This window comes from Filicampus tigris, chromosome 15, assembly GCF_054856515.1.
Source record: "Filicampus tigris isolate MCC_2025a chromosome 15, RoL_Ftig_1.0, whole genome shotgun sequence".
Lineage (NCBI taxonomy): Eukaryota > Metazoa > Chordata > Actinopteri > Syngnathiformes > Syngnathidae > Filicampus > Filicampus tigris.
The window spans coordinates 12,403,899-12,421,016 of record NC_141231.1 but is presented as its reverse complement, the minus strand read 5'-3'; the positions used below and the strand labels follow the sequence as shown (position 1 = coordinate 12,421,016).

Here is a 17,118-nt window from a genome sequence, read left to right as displayed (position 1 = left end):
AAAGTAGTGTTTGTTTGTTTGATTGTTTTTTTGCACAATTTACACAATTTTATTAGCAAAATTGAGCAATTTCATTGCATAATCTATCCTTTGTCGCCAAATTAACGAGAGCCTCAGCTGCTGCTGCTGTGAAATACGTCAGCTAACACTTCACTTTCTTTGGGATTTCCTACTAAATTCTTCTCCTCAATAAGATGCTATCACCATGCCGACATGACGCGTGAAGCTTTTTTTGCGAGAATAACCTTAAGGCCCTACAAGCATTCAAAGCAGCGCCATTTCTTCAGTGACACAAAAACAAGTTTACATTTTCTGCTTTTTACACGCCTGTGTGTTTGTTCAAAGACCGCTCGCTCGTCTCGTCGCTTCTCCGATTGTGTCTTGCCTCGCCTTGCACTCCCCCCCACCAAAAAAAGCTGCCAGGCCTTTTTTCTCTAATGTGGTGCCTCTCTTTCTCTCGCTTCCCAAACGTGGCTGGAAGCTCTGCTGCTTTGTTGTGTTTTCCTCCACCTAATGCGTCTGCAACCGTGGGGAAAACTTTTGAAGTTCCAGTGTTGCTTCTACATCAGCTGACTGCATATGTGATGTAGCATAGGCGCTTTATCTATGATATTCATCCCATCACCTCCATATATTGCTTTTCCCCCCCGTAGAAATAAAGCAAGCAAGCTTTTTTTTTTGTCAGAGGGATGTACAGTAATTTTCTCGAAAATGTTGGTCAAGTTCCAAATCTTGGGATATGACGCTTTACAACCTATAGAAAAAACATGACAAATTTCCTATAGTGAATATGTTTTTTTGTAATTCATTTTATTGCACTATTTTTAATTCCCCAATGTAATTGAAAAGGCAATTAAAAAAGAGTTTAGCTTACGCATAAAATGCAACTTCTCAAAGCTTCCTTGTATTAAGTGACTTTTGACAATTTTAATTCCAAATGTTCCAAATACCGCTTGAAAAGCTAGGCTACACAATTTGCACAACTCTCGCCACACATTCCTGTTTCCAAACCCTGCATGTTTGTTGCAAAATGTCCTTCCTTCGTGTCGCCTGTAATATTTTCTTCCTCATTGTCTTTTTGTCACGCGGTCACGTCAGTGGCGACGTGATGCCATGTCGTTGTTGCCAAGATGTTCTACCTGTGCGCCTGAATGACTTATTTTCATAAGAAAGTCTATGTGGTGAATGCCATGTGTGGCGTCTACATAAAATCTCTCATTTGAACTCAAGACCTTCTTGTTGTTTTTATCATGTACTCACCAGTTGATGGTGCCAGAGCCCCAAAAACCTTTTTTTGGTGCTAAGTAGCACCGTGTTATAAAATGTAAATACTAAGACTTAATAAAAGAGCATGTTAAAATGTCTCTGATGGAAAAACTTTGCTGGATTACTGTGTGAAAGAATCTAATGAAAAATAGATAAATAAATGACACAAATCAAGTGCGAATAAAAATAACTTTATTTAAATAGAGACAAGTTACACAAGTGGAACAGCATGCCTGCATTTTGTTCCCAGTTCTTTTGGGATCGTGTGATTACAGGCGTGTCTCACTGCTTCCTGTCACCGGAAGTCCAGGAAATGCCTCTTCTATGCCTCTCCTCTTTTAAATGCTACATTTGTGCTAAGCTATCATTAGGACAAGTCTCAAAGAAGATAACGATAAAACAAGAAACAGCCCTCTGCAAACAATCCACTTTGCAGCAAATACTGAAAATATGTTTGTCTAATAAACGTTTCCATATATTAGTTGTATCGACACAGAAAATAAAACTCTGTTAACATTTGAGAAAACTTCGGCCCGCAAAATTAATCGTCAAAAAAAAAAAAAGAAAGTAAACAAAAAAGTTTTATTCATGTTACATCTTTGTCTACATTAAGCATATGTTTGATTTATTTGTATGAGGGTCCCGCTCTTACATACATAATCAGAGTTACATTGCATGTTTTCAAATTTGAGCTAAAAGTGTAAAGTCTCACGTAAACTTCAGTTGAGTTTTGTGGCGACTGACCATGACTAAACTCAACAACTCATTGGAAATGACAATAACAATATAACAATATAACAATATAACAATAACATGGGATAAAAAAAAAAGTCATTTTCAACAAACCATGTCGACTCATACCTCATGTTAATGGCCATGGTCAGGACTATCCAGATATCTAATTATTTTGTCAAAATACCCTTGGCTGATGATGTATTGACCAGAAAACATGTTTTGGGGGCTTGAAAATGTCAAAAAGTAGCAACAATGTTAAAAAAAAACATTTATGACAAACCGTGTCGACTCATATCTCATATTAATGGCTTTGTCTGAGACATTCCAAATATGTAATTATTTTGTCAAAATACATTTGTACGATGATTCAATGTCCATAAAACACATTTTTCGGCATGAAAATGTCAAAACGCAGAAACAAACAATATTGTAAAACATTTGCAAAATAAACATCAACTTACAGCTCAGAAGAGCGACCATGGTTGGGAGTTTTCACATACTGTATGTAATTATTTTGTCAAACTACCTTCGTATGATTGTATTAAAAAAAAAAAAAGTTTTGTTTTAACTGGAAAAGTAGTATGTTTGTTACAAACTAAACCATAAGGAGTTGTTGATGGGTAACATTTCTCAAGAGGAAATGCTGAGGCTTCTTGGCTTAGAGGCAATGTAGTACAACCTGGATCCAGCAGATTTGGACATGAGAAGAAAGAGGAAGGGGTCCAAACAGGCATGTACGCAGCGAAGACAAACGGCCACGTTGAAGACCGCGTAGGAACCCTCGGTACCGTCCACAAAAAGCTGCACATAATGAAGGAAGTGCACCACCCCGGCGGGCGTGAAGCACACCAGGAAGATGGCAAACACCAGAGAACTGGCCTTCATGTAGGCGGCCCAGTCCAGATGCGACCGCTGCAGCTCGCACATGATCCGACCGTAGCACAGGACCGTCACCACCAGCGGGCCCAGGAGTCCCGCCAGCGTCAGGAAGAGGTTGTAGTGGAGCAGGAAGACGTGGGAGCCGAGGTCCAGCGGCAGCACGTCGTGGCAGGTGGTGCGGCCCAGCTCGGGGATCCGAAAGCTCTGCCGCACCAGCAGCTGGGGCAGGCCGGCGGCGGCGAACACCCCCCAGACGGCCGCCGCAGTCCAGGCGGCGTAGCAGCGCTTGGGGAGACGCTTGTACGTGAAGGGGTGCACCACGGCCAGGTAGCGCTGGACGCTAACGCAGGCCAGCGTGTGCGCCGAGCAGTAGAGGTTGCCATAGAAACAGGCCGTGACCACTCGGCAGACGGCCTCTCCGAGCACCCAGTGGTTGCCATGGAGATGGTAGTGGGCCTTGAAGAAAAGCGAGACCAGAAGGAGGAGGTCGGAGGCCGCCAGGCTGCTGTAGAGGATGGCCGATGACACCGCTCGCACCTTGGCGGCCAGCGCGCTGAGGATGGCCACATTTGCCGGGAGCCCCACGACCACGACCAGCATGTAGGTGGCAGGGAGGACCTTGGTGCTCAGCGGGCCGTCCAGGTACCCCGCGGTGCTGTTGCTTAGCAACCGGAGCCTGGGAGGTGCGGAGACGGATAGGTGCGTCCTGTTCGAAGAGAAGAAGCGGGTCTTGGCCAACGGTACTCCTTTGAAGGTTCTGGGAAAAATAACTTCAGTCGCGTTCTTCTGCTCTCTGTTGCTTAACTTCTTTTTACCTGCCACAAAAACATTCTGTTCGGTACATTGGTACAACCTAAAGTCTGTCGTGTAACCAAAATATTACATAAGAGCAACAGCATTTTTTTCTTATTTGAATATGTTAAAAAACAACAATGTAAAAAAATACATATCAACTCATACTTCATATTAACTCACTCAACTTTTACCCTAATGTTTGAAAAAAAATGAAAAAAAATAGAAATAAATTCCTAGGATTGAATGGCTGGACTGTGAAAAGACAAATAAATACGTCAATGGCAATGAATGAGTGAAAGGCCTTATTCTGAGCTTTCCAGATCTATAAATATTTTGTCAAAATATGATCATGTGATGTGTTTTTAGGCTTGCAAATGTCAAAAAACAACAACAAACAAAAAAAGGCGAATGACGGACGACGAAAGGGTACCCACGCTGCAGACGGATGACGGATAACGGACGCTCAATTTTTCGTCAAATGCCGAGCTCTGTTAACCGGTATGACTTAACCTTGTATTGTTAATGAATTTCCCCTCCAGGGTTGTAAAATTCTGTCCACCTTTTCCATTCTTCTCTCGTAATCATACTCTACAATGTCTTTGCAGTTTACCGATAGATTGATACCTAAAACATCCACTGCTCCATTACACCATTTAACTGGAACAGAATAATCAACGTAAAATCGGTATCTCCTAATTATCCTATTCGCAAAATATTACATTTGTCCAAATTAGACTTCAAACCTGATATTTTGATAAAATTATTTAACTCTGTAATGAATGCTCCCAGAGAAATTTGTTTTGGTTGTATAAAGAATGTTGCATCATCCGCATACAACTTTATTTCCTGTCCATTTGGGAATAAACCTGATATATCTGAATTATTCCTTATTTTAACAGCCAGTAGCTCAATACATATAATAAACAGATATTGTGTAAGTGGAAAAGCATCCGATATATATCTGTTAATCACACAGTTTGTTACAAGGTAACAAATTTATAAAGTAAACCCTCACATATACTGATTGTCGCTATTTTCTGCTCATTCTACTGCTCTAAACTAAAGTCTTATGAGAATGATTCTAGTGTGGGAGGCAACGTACAAAGTGTCCTGAGAAGCTCAGCTGTAAAAACACAAAGAAAACATTTGGGATTGTGAGAGGCACACCCTGGACAAAACATGTTCCCTGAATCAACACAAGTGTCAAAAGTGAAACAGAAGCCAAATAATCCTGAAATAATTGTCCTACGCTTTCATGACATGCAATTTTATCATATCTCACCTTTTTTCTGAAGCGTTCCGCTTATACAGAGCGCCAGAACCAGCAAAACTAGGTATTTCCCCATGTTTGTCTTCGCCTTTGACCCGCATGCAGCTCCACTCACCGTCTGCTACTCTTTCACTTAACCATGAGAGGAAAAAAAAACAACTTCCATGTGGGTTGGCCTCTGTGAGACCATTACCAGACCTACTTATGATCCTGACGTTCAAAGGTGACAGTCCGGGGATGACATAACTTTCTTTTTTTTTTTTCTCATGTGGACTTAATATTCCATATCTCCAATTTGGCCTTGAAATATGATCCTTTAATGTGAGGTCATATCCTACAACCATAATACGTGCAGAGGAAATATCTGCCGGGAGATGATAAACTTGTCTCAACACGAGCTGCTCCACTTCCGGACCTTTTTTTTTTTCCAGTTGCAGGCCACATTTGGCCTTCTGTGGCTATTTAACATGACTTAATGTACTGCTTAATACCAATGTACACTGTCATGTTGTAATCATAGAAACCATATATAAAAATGCAGTATAACAGCACACAATTGAGCCACATACTGTACTGGAGCATTCGTTCACATTCAATACACAGTGAATGTTCGGATTAGGGATTTTGACAGGGGCCTATTTGTTTGCGTTCTCAAAACTGAAACGTTCACAGGGACATTAGAGAGTGTAGAATTAACCTAACCATGCATGTTTTTGGAATGTGAGAGGAAACCAGCATATCCGGAGGAAACCCACTCAGGCATGGGGAGAACATGCAAACTCCACACAGGAAGGCGGGAGCCCGGATACGAACCGGCAACCTTCTTCTTCCAAACGAACATAAGCGGAAAAATTGTGATGTCATCGAGGGCTAGCCAGCTGTTGGATTCCAGCTGCTTACATGTCTTCTCTCTTCCGAAAACAAACGAGAGATTATGTTGACGTTTTTCAAGAGTCAGCCATCTGCCATGATAAAAACATAAATAGCATTCTTGCTAATGTTGAAGCGCCGGTGTGCTGAAATGTAATGTGTGTGTGTGTGTGGGGGGGGGGGGTGTTGGCGTGTGCGTGTGTGTGTGTGCGTGTGTGTGTGTGTGTGTGTCTAGAGCCAATCAACGTCAAGGCAAAGTACTGACAAGGGTTAGGTCTTTAAGTTCCATCTTACGCAATGTGCACAATGTGCGCAAATCATCTTTTCCCATTGAAATGAATGGAAATGGTGTTAATTGGTTCCTTCTTGACCAAAACAAAAAACAACAACAAAAAAGTGTAAAGTGTTTTTAATGATGAAAAATATATAGCACACTAATAGGCTACTTAAAAACATACATTTGTGACACCACTGAATTGAACCCAAAAGAATTCAACTGTTTGTGTCACACAAATATCAATTGAATGGAAATTGTGCTGCTCCTTCTGGGACCCGCTCAGGCCACCCGAGGGAAGTATAAGACAGACAGGCAGCCCACTCTACATCAGGGGTGGGCAATTCCGGCCCTCGAGGGCCGGTATCTTACACGTTTTATATGTCACCCTTCTGCAACCCACCTGATTCTAATGATCGGCTTGTGTATCCAGATTGTGCAGAACTTGCTGATTATATAATCATTTGAATCAGGTGTGCTGCAGCAGGTACAGATAGGAATAGGAATTGCCCACCCCTTCTCTACACAGAAGTCAACTGCTCGGTCTCAGTTCCTCAATACAGAACTAAAATGAGTCGTTCTTTGAAGAGGTTGAAGAAAATACAATATAACTGTGAGCATTGTTACACTGTCTATTGTTCAAATATCCAAGTTTGTAACACTGCAACATAGATGCTATTAGTGAATCATCAATGGAGTTTTGCATTATTTTGTTAGCATTAGCATTATATTATTGGACTGAAATGCTAAGCTATGTGGTTGGTTTGGGTAGTTTGACAGTAAACTTCAACTGGGAGTGGCAATAAACATCTTGAAAAGGTTTAGGGTTAAGGTTGGGGTTTAAGGTAGGGCTAATGTGGGTTTGGGATTAGGTTTTAAGGTTCCGGTGAGAGTTGCGGTTTTGTCTATTGTGCTGTTTTTCTTCTCCTCTTTGTCAAACAGGCAAGTGGTCATATTAAACCATTGCCATCAATCTGACTGTCACAGCCACAAAAACAAGATGTCCCCACATCAACTGCATTCTTCCTTATTTGAAGCGAGAGGAGGAACACTTGTTTACATTTGCTGTATTGCCAGATCCCAAAAATAACTCAGACAAGCCAACAACAGGAAACAGCTTTATCTCATGGAAATGCCAGCAAAGAAGCTTGACGTATATTGGAAACAAGAGTGAAACCAATTAAAACAGGGATCCACGTCGCCATGTTCCGGACTTTTCCTGTTGCAGCTCCGCAGCTAAGCTCTGATTGGACGAGGCCGATAGTGAAAGGATAACGGTAAGCCAAAAAAGAATTAATCTTTTTGTGACTTGCACTGTGCCGTGGACTTCATTTCGGATGTGAACTCCTACAGATTTGACTCCACGTTGGCTATGAGGACAACGTGACCTCGCCAACTCCTCACTTAACCTCCTTTGTTGATTGTTGTAGTCTTTAATCTGATTATAAGAGTCCAACAGTTTGGATGTTTGATGGCTAGGAGTCCACAAAAACTGTTAAAGCGCTTGCTATGATGAACTGTAAAATGGGGACCAGATGGCGATAGCTTCAAGATCTGTTGTAGGCTGGAAAACAGTACAGGACAAGGTTATTATGGTTAATGAAAACTGATATTTTTAAAACTCTTATTTTTTCACTAAGTGATACCAATAGTCAGTAGCCTACATTAACTGTTACTTGTTTTGTTTTTTTGACAAATCATTAACAACATAAAGGGTTGCAAATTCATTAACGCTTTGATACTGTAAACTTGAGCTGTCTTAAAGTGTCATCTTACTCCAACTCTTGCTCATTCTGTGGAAGACTTGCCTCAAGATTAAAAGTTTCTTTAATACAAAAATGAGTGCAAATAGTTGGTTTGATACATTCTAGTGAGCCTGTTTTTGGTAAACATTGATAGCTGTAATGCGTTGTTGCTGAAGCCTGTCAGCCATGATGGTACATTGGCATGCAGTTTCTAGTTGGCTCATGTTTATTTATTTATTTTTTTGTTGCATCAATCATGGCTCTTAGACCTTTGAAACAGAGTTTGGGAAGATGATGGCTGACGGCGGCACTTGACAGTTTAATCACAGTTAGTGTAACCCACTATCATTTTCTTTTTTTTCCCCAATCAAATTGGTCATTGAACATTATTATGTGGACTTGTGTTGATGATACACAATGTTATATGACAACACTATTAGATTTAAGACCACCTTTAACAATGTGATGTTTGGTAAGAGATGTCGTTTTTCCTGAATAGTTTTGCTTTTGCGGATGCAAGGCATCCATCCGAATGTGACGAAATACAATTCTACAGAAAAAAAATAATTAAATAAAACTGCAGACAATCATTAAAAAATGTTTGCCAATGTTAATATTGTACATATAGCAAATACTCTATGTGGATGAAAGCTATAGCAAATACTGTATGTGGATGAAAGAGAATCTATAAAACTGTTAAATTCAGGACAATAAAATACCAGTATAATTACATATAATAATAATAATAATAATAATAATAATAATAATAATAACATATAATTCTTTAAAATACATTAAAAAATTTAGCTCTCCCCACCCCTGATACCTATGATTAAGGTCTTTCAAAGCAATTTTTAAAATTATGTTTTCCAAAAACTTGGTCTTGCACTGCAGGTTCTTTTTATTAATTTTAGTAAGCTACTTTTTATTTCTTTACTTTGCTTTAAAGTGTCTTTAACACTTTTGTTTGTAAATGCTTTTTAATGTTGTACTTTTAATTCTGTGAAGCATGTTGAGTTATAATGTGCTAAGTAAATGAAGACGCCTTGCTCAATAATGATAAAAAATAATAATAATCATAATATATGGGGATATACATTATTTTATTTATTATTATAAATTACATGAAACTAAAAAGTTTGCTTTCAACACGTTTGCAATACTGCTGCTGGTGTTGTCTTTTTGGACATTCGGACCCGTGTCTAGCCTCACGGTCGGCCAATGAACTCCTGGCTCTCATCCGACTGCAGGGGTGACGGGAAGGTTGACGTCATCCCCCAAAGAATGTTGTTCCGCTCGCTGCTGATTGGCCGCAAGTCAGAGCCCACTTTTTGGGTGGGCGGAACCAGCAGAACATCCTGGGAACGGAGATCAGCATCAGCACACTAACATCGAGCGCGTGAGAGGCTCCATAGACTCGCCGAGAGACGTTTTATTCTGTTCTTCGTGCCTGTATTTAATTGCTGAAGCTGACAAATGTCTGCAGCAACGCTTCACGTGCTGCTGCTGCTTGCCGTGTGCGCATGCGCCGCATCGGCAGCCCACGACAATAGTAAGTTTTGTGCGCGCACGTGTTTGTGTGTATTTCATGATAAAGATAATCAAGTTAAAGTTACTTGGGGATTAAAAAAAAAGATAGCCATTTTTGTTCACTATGCTGTATGTGTAAATATCTTTATGGATTATGATAACCTTTGTATTGTGTGACGTCACCAATGCGTTTTACAGCCCGCTGAGTCATACATATCTTTGATGTTACAAGTGTTTAATGACTTCATTGATGATTCATAACGAGCACATGCTCGATAATGCTGAATAACAAATCTTTAGAATTAATTTTTTTTTTCACAAATAAAGATGGAGATCACTTTCTTTAATCTTACTATATTGAAAATAGTTTCTTATCTATTTATTTTTTTTGTCAGAGGAATGAGAGTAATTTAACAATATGTTTATGTAATTCACTGCAACATGTATTACATACCGCTATGTATTCATGTGATAACATTTTTAATTCAATTGAACTGTACTGGGAGCTGTTCCTAACATTATACACATTAAATTATGAAGGAATGCATTTTTATGCATTAAATAATCAGATTATTAAAAGTTATTTTAAAAACAATTACGCCAAATGAAATAAAATGTATACAGTATTAGGATATAAACTGTATTGCATTCAAAGAGATCAAGAAATAAACAAATATCAAGTGGTAAACAAACACAGTCCAAACTACAAACATGTCAATAACAACACATTGTTTAATTTATGGTAATGTGGTGCCTTGTAATACAAGTGTGAGTGGGAGTTTTTCGAGATACGAGCTGTAGTTGCCAAGCAGCATTTAGTTCGGCGGATAGTGTGCAATTCTTCTAAAAAGAGTTACGTAATCAGCGGAGAGCTTTTTAACTCACTTCACTTGTGGTGTACGGGACAACTATAGGGCTTGTGTAGCCATATAGGATAAATAATAGAACAAACCACTACCAAAAAACTAGAAAAATAGAATTTCTAGTTAAGTTAAACAAATATGAAAAACTACTCCAACTAAGCACAATTATGTATAAACTATTTCTCAAAGAGTTGCAGCTCTTAGCTTGGATTTTGTTAGCATATGCTAACGTGCTAATCAACTAAAAACTAAACGCTATTTTAACCCATTATTTATGTCCAGAAAGCGCCAGAGGAAGAATGTTCTCCTACTTCGATACCTCATTCACCGACGAACCCTTCACCCTGAATGATGTCTACGGTCTCGAAGCGGACCCGAGCGTGAACAGAACCCCGAGGGTCAGAGGCACCTTGAGGATCAGCAACATGACTGCCATCTCCGAGGAGGTCCGCAGCTTCCTCACGGGTCGCCTTTCCACAGTGATCATCCCGTCATTCTACGTCGTGGTGTGCGTGCTCGCCGTGCCCATCAACGCCTGCGCCACCCTGGCCTTCTCACGCCGCATCCGACCCAAGAAACCTGCGGTCATCTACATGCTCAACCTGGCGTGCGCCGACCTGCTCTTCGCCGTCCTCCTGCCCTTGAAGGCGGCATACCACTTCTCCGGGAACAACTGGGTGTTCGGCGAATCCATGTGCCGTGTGGTCACCGCCGCCTTCTACTGGAACATGTATTGCTCAGTCCTCCTGGTGGCCTGCATCAGTGTGGACCGCCTCCTAGCCGTTGTGTACCCCATCGACTCCCTGGCCTGGAGGAAGCCCCGCAATGCCATCCTAGCCTGCCTTGCCATGTGGTTCATGTCCCTAGCCGGTTCGGTCCCCCTGGTAGTCTCAGAGCAGACTTTCTACCTGAAAGAGCTGGACATCACCACCTGCCACGACGTCCGGCCGGTGGGTGAGGTAGTCGGGCTGTACGGGGCGTACTTCATTGCCCTGTGTGTCGCCCTCTTCGTCGCCCCCTTGCTGGTCACTGTCATTTCTTACACCCGCGTGGTCTGGTCCTTGAGCCGGGCCCCTCGTGGAATTCCTGGACACTCCCGCCGGAGAACTAGGGCCCTGGTAATGGCGCTGACTGTGCTGGTGATCTTCTTGTTGTGCTTTGCGCCCACAAATTGCCTGCTCTTGGTCCACTACGCGCAGCTCCACGATGGGGTGCACCAGGCTCGTGAGGCCCCTGAGGGCTCGTACGTGGCCTATCTGGTCTTTTTGTGTTTGGGGAGCCTCAACTGTCTGCTGGACCCAGTGCTCTACTGCTTCGGTTCGTCCCAGTGCCAGCGAGAGCTCGCCGGGGCGCTGAGGTGTCAGAAGATAGCCGAGAGCTTCAGCACCAGCTCATCGGACTCGTACAGGTCCAGCACCAGGACCATCCTGAAGTCCAGCCGCATTGAAAGTTCAGAGCGAAACATCTCATTCGCAAAAAAGGATTCCTTGCAAGGAAGCCATGGCGGACTGTACAAAAAACTTCTGGTTTGACTACCTTTCCCAAGACCACTGACCAGACAAACCTGAGTGCATTTTTACCAAACCAACATTCCCCAAGAATCTTCAGAAGAAACAAAGATGACCACAGTCTAAGTTGATCAACTCTCCCAAGAAAGCTTCCGGAACTTTTGGGATGGAGTCTGCAGACAGGGACATTTTACACTGAACCACAAGAACCTACCCCAGGAACCTGCAGAAAGTTTATTCAAAGGACCACTGGATATCAGGAACCAGGGTTTAAATGTAGTTTTGTGTTGATTTACCGTCCCTCCCAAAAAGTCCCGAACAGAATGCTTTTGAAGGGTCCAGGAACTACTGGGGTGGGATCTGCAGTGTGGAACATTTTTGACTGGACAGCTTGCCACCGTAGAAACTTTCCCTCGGAAGACCACAATCTTAGGAACCACATTGAAAATGTAACTAATTGATCAACCCTCTCAAAAACCAGAAGTTTTCTGAAACTTCAACAAAATGTGGTTTTGTTGAAGTTTCAAAATGTAGTTTTGGGCATGTTGAGCAAGCCTCCCAAAAGTGAATCTTAGAAACCAAGGCTAAATTAGGTTCTTGACTGATTGACCAATCATCCCAAGAAGTCCCTAATTTTAAAAAGGTTCAGGAACCTTTAGAGTGGTTTCTGCAGTGTGACTACAGTATTTAGATTGAACCTTGGGAACTTTCTCAAGGAATATTCAGAAGGTTCCTACAGAAGAAATACACCTGTTACTGTAATTTTTCACAAATATTTCTGTTTTACCACATAAATGTGAAATAATAAGCATTTAAAAACAATGAAGGACTTCTCATTTTGCACACTAAAACTATGCTGTTTCATTGTAATGTTTAGCAAAGTCAATTTTCGTACGTATTGTGTGTATATCTGCTCACTTTCTTAACTGGTATTTTCCTTTACACTTTCTTTGTTATATAAACACGTTTCAATAAACACGTTTACATTTCAAACCACTTTTTGACCCGCTTTGCGAATGATAAATACGCTTATCCAGCAAATAAGCCAGCAGACTTTTGATGTTGTCAGTGGTCTTGCTGCCCCCTGTCGACCATCATGAGCATTCCATCTCCATCAAGCCAGCCGGTTCTTGTTTTCTCCACTAGATGACGACAAAGGAACAGTTTTGGCAATCATTGTCACCAACTCAGTTTTTAGATATTTTAGCTGTGATATAAAGATAATTCATGCTTTACCGTGTGTGTATAAATGAATATATTTATTTGCTATACATATATACATACATATACATACATACATATGTACATATATACATATATATATATATATATATATATATATATATATATATATATATATATATATATATATATATATGTGTGTATTATCATCATTATTATTATTACCACGATTGGCTACGCACGGTCATGTGGTACTGTGACGTCACCAAGGTGTGAACGCCAGGTCCTGGTGGCCACCCGCCTATAAACAAGCAGAAGAAAAAACTACTCGTCGGGCGGAGATTTATGGCAAGGAAAGCAAGCGCAAGGTGCCACGCCCGCCGACATCACTTCCACCACCACTCACGACAACGTCGTTGTTTTTTTTGTATTTGTTTATTTACTTCAACAAAACTAACTTAAATACGACGCCGCCATGACTTCGCGGGATGGACGACTTGTTGTGTTCGTTGTCGTACTTCTTCGTTGTCTACACACCTGCTCATGTGACACAGGTGAGTTCGTTTTGCCTACCTACTTTTCTAGAGCGGAACAGTTTCGGCTGTTGCAGTGGTCCACAAAGCACGCATAAGAAGAAGACATTATGTATTTAATCAGTGTGTGTAATATAGTAGGTTTTATATGACTATGGAGCATTTTTTTTGCGGGGTAAGTGATTAATGCAGGTCGAAGGTAGAGGTTTTTTAAGTGACGTCACGTGGCACTTGTCTGTGACATCAGTGTACTTCCAGTTTGTCTCCTATAGGGGAAGTGCTTTACAGCAGATGGCGCAACTTTTATTCTGTCAGACCACAAAGTGTCACAGTCACAGGAAAATGTCAACAAATAAACACGACTGACAACCACTAATGTCGAAATCAGGAACTCCAGGCAGCACACATGAGAAGCAATGTGTTTATGATCCAATAGTGGTAACAGTGATTCACCAGAATAAAACATGGACTTGGACAAATCGTCCTAGTTTAGAATACTAAATAGACTAGAAGTTGATAAAGTCTATGCAATAAACATGAGAACATCTCAGAAACCACGTTTCAGTAACTAAATTAGTTCAGCGATTCACTGGAAAGCAAAAAGAAATTGCAAAATATGCCTCACATATATTTGTGGGTTTTTTTTTCTGAAAATCTCATCTATTCAATGTATGTGGTCACCCCACAGAAATAAATTTGTCGCCGTCTAGTGGAATATTGTTTTTATTTTATTCATTGATAATGTTTTATGGTCTGTGTTTGAGATGTCCTGTTTTATTGGCAGTCCTTCAATGTGAAGTGCTTGTGCGCATGATTGTTTGCATGCGTGATGTCACATCAATTTTACTTAGGCTAGTATGGTAATTCTATTGATGATACTTGTGAAAAGGTGGTTTGCTTGTGTTGACTGGTTTTAGCTACTGAATAGTCATTTATGTAACATGGGCTCATGATTGTGTACATACTAGAACGGGGGAAAGGAACTCCAGTACCTTGAGAGCCATAACATGCCTGTTTTGGATAACTCCCTACTACAACACACCTGACTCAAATGATCAGGATCGTTTCAGACTTCTACCGAGCATGCTGATGAGCTGATCATTTGAATCAGGTGTGTTGTAGTAGGGAGAGATCCAAAACAGGGAGGATATGGCTCTCGAGGCACCGGAGTTCCCTACCCCTGTGCTAGAAGTATGGTGTTGGTGCTTGATGATTATCACCGCTTTAAAGTTTACTGCAGACCAGTAGTCTTTGATTGCAGTACAAGCTAGGTGCTAAATATTGATTGAATATTGAGTTATCAGAAAGAGCGTTTATACAACGAAATATTTGTTTGGCGATTCACAAGAAATCAAGACAAGCCCCCGCCATGTTATTTTCTTCTTAAATCCCAGCTAATTCCTCCGTTTTCTCCCTCAGACGACTCGCGAGGCTTCACCGGCACAGAGACCACCCACGGGATTTGGGTCGGCCCTCATGCCAGGTCGGTCCTGAGCAGTGGCCTCACCACAGTCTTCTTGCCGGTCGTCTACATCGTCGTGTTCATTGTGGGCCTGCCCGCCAACGCAATGGCCGTCTGGGTGTTCCTGTTCCGCACCAAGAAGAAGCACCCGTCGTCCATCTACATGGCCAACCTGGCTCTGGCCGACCTGCTCTTCGTCATATGGGTGCCGCTGAAGATCGCCTATCACTTTAACAACAACAACTGGACATACGGCGAGGGGCTGTGCAAGGTCCTGGTGGTCTTCTTCTACGGGAACATGTACTGCTCCATGGCCTTCATCGCCTGCATCAGCGCGCAGCGTTACTGGGTCATAGTCCACCCGCTGTCGCAGCGCATGCGCGAGAATACGATAGCCTACGCGGTCTCGGCGGCCGTCTGGGCGACGGTGTGGCTCCTCACCGTGCCGCTCTACCTGTATGACCAGGAGGTGCGCGTGGTCAACCTGGACATCCACACCTGCCACGACGTCACCCGGCCCAGCCAGAAGAAGATTGCGGCGGGCTACTTCCTTACCATGGGCACGGTGGGCTTCGTGGGGCCGGCCGCCGTGTGCGCCGTCTCCTACGCGCTGATGCTTCGGGCGCTGCGCAGCAGCATGACTGCAGACACCAACGTGGCCAAAAATCGGCGAAAGGCGGTGGTGCTGATCGTCACCGTGCTGCTGATGTTCATGTTGTGCTTCGCGCCCAGCAACATCATGCTGCTGGCGCACTACGCGCTGCTCCTGAACGAGGTGCCCGACAACCTCTACGGCTTCTACATCACCACGTTGTGCCTGGCCAGCCTCAACAGCTGCATCGACCCCTTCGTCTACTACTACATCTCGGGCGACTTCCGCCAGCACGTCAAGAACACCTTCCTGTGCCGGAGCCAGCGCACTGTGGAAAGGATGCGTGTGTCTTTCAGCGCGCTCAAGTTCTCCAAGAAGAGCAACACGTACACGTCCAACTCCGGCGAAAACACGGGCAGCTCGCAGTGCTAGCCGGCACTCCGACTGTGACTGTGTTTTGTTGTTACTGTTTTAAATTGGGCAGCACAAAAGGACCAGGGGTTGGTTATCACTTCTGCCTCATAGTTCTGAGGTTGTAAACTCCGAAGCTTCCATTCTCAAAACATTCAATGTTGACTCAAAATTGGCCAGATTTGCATGTGATGACCAGTCCATATTTTCCTCCTCCTCTCTCTCCTCTCAAAAGCACAGTGAATACATGTTAAAGGTCTTCTTCGCCAGAGACTGCAGTTTCCTTTCGCATTCCTCAAATATGAATGTTAGATTTATTAATTTTCTTTACAGCATGTACCCTGTACTTGTTTTGTGCATCCTAGCGCTCCTGCATTAGCTTCTCTTAAAGCACAATGAATGTTTAAAGTTTTCTCTAGGTACCAGCTACCTCCCACATTCCCAAAAATATAAACGTTAGCTTCCTTAAAGGGAAGTCAACCCACGAAAATTCTTTGCAATAATATATTCTATGCACCTTCAAAAGTCTAAGCATGGCATTCTGATTAATATTGTGTTTGTGGAATATGACTTAAGTAGCAAAATCCAAAAGGACAAAAACGGGAGGATTTGTTTTTTGAAGTCATATTCCAAAAACACAATAGTAATCAGAATGCATAGAGCACATTCTTGTAAAGAAAATGTTTGAATTGACTTCCTCTTTAAAGACTTTAAATTATCCATTGGTACGACTTTAAATGTAAATAGTTGTCTATATGTGCCCTACAGGCTGATGGCTGGATGGCCGGCTTGACTAATGACCAATCCCGGTTTTACGCCGCCTCTTGGATGTGTTTTTGTGTTTGTTTTTTAATAATCCTTAGTTTAGTTTGTCAGGTCGTTGTGTGTCTACACAGTTCAGAGCCTCATGGACTCTTTGAGGCCACCATGTTTTTCATTTACATTTGAGTACAATGTGAAAAAAGCCACCTTGTGTTTATTTGTGCGTTAGTATCAGTTTAAGAACCTACATAACAGACAGACACTCTAAAACAGGTGGGGAGGGGCAAACAAGATATACATCTTAACACTGAAATGTTTTTTGTTATTTTTTTTTGATGACTGCATGTAAGATTATTACTATATATACCACTGTATATCATTTTTTTCTCTTTTGAAGTTTTGCACTGTGTGAAATGAAATAAATTGTGGATTTAAAAATAC

At 41.9% G+C, this 17,118-nt stretch overlaps 3 protein-coding genes across 3 annotated transcripts; 2 read left to right on the top strand and 1 right to left on the bottom strand.

Moving 5' to 3' along the window:
* Positions 1–1,441: 1,441 nt before the first annotated feature.
* Positions 1,442–5,137, bottom strand: LOC147135555 (proteinase-activated receptor 3). The gene is made up of 2 exons (XM_086053417.1): positions 4,958–5,137; positions 1,442–3,695 (listed from the first exon to the last, which is right to left on the bottom strand). Exons 1-2 carry the CDS (start codon positions 5,019–5,021, stop codon positions 2,632–2,634), a joined length of 1,128 nt encoding a protein of 375 aa, XP_085909543.1. The 5' UTR covers positions 5,022–5,137; the 3' UTR covers positions 1,442–2,631.
* A 4,068-nt stretch (positions 5,138–9,205) lies between these two features.
* Positions 9,206–12,731, top strand: LOC147135554 (proteinase-activated receptor 1-like). Its single transcript, XM_086054503.1, has 2 exons — positions 9,206–9,386; positions 10,510–12,731. The coding sequence occupies exons 1-2, from the start codon at positions 9,311–9,313 to the stop codon at positions 11,757–11,759; spliced, it is 1,326 nt and encodes a 441-aa protein (XP_085910629.1). The 5' UTR covers positions 9,206–9,310; the 3' UTR covers positions 11,760–12,731.
* Positions 12,732–13,161: 430 nt separating this feature from the next.
* f2rl1.1 (coagulation factor II (thrombin) receptor-like 1, tandem duplicate 1) lies at positions 13,162–17,117 on the top strand. Its single transcript, XM_086053493.1, has 2 exons — positions 13,162–13,471; positions 14,870–17,117. The coding sequence occupies exons 1-2, from the start codon at positions 13,393–13,395 to the stop codon at positions 15,934–15,936; spliced, it is 1,146 nt and encodes a 381-aa protein (XP_085909619.1). The 5' UTR covers positions 13,162–13,392; the 3' UTR covers positions 15,937–17,117.
* Position 17,118: the final 1 nt, after the last annotated feature.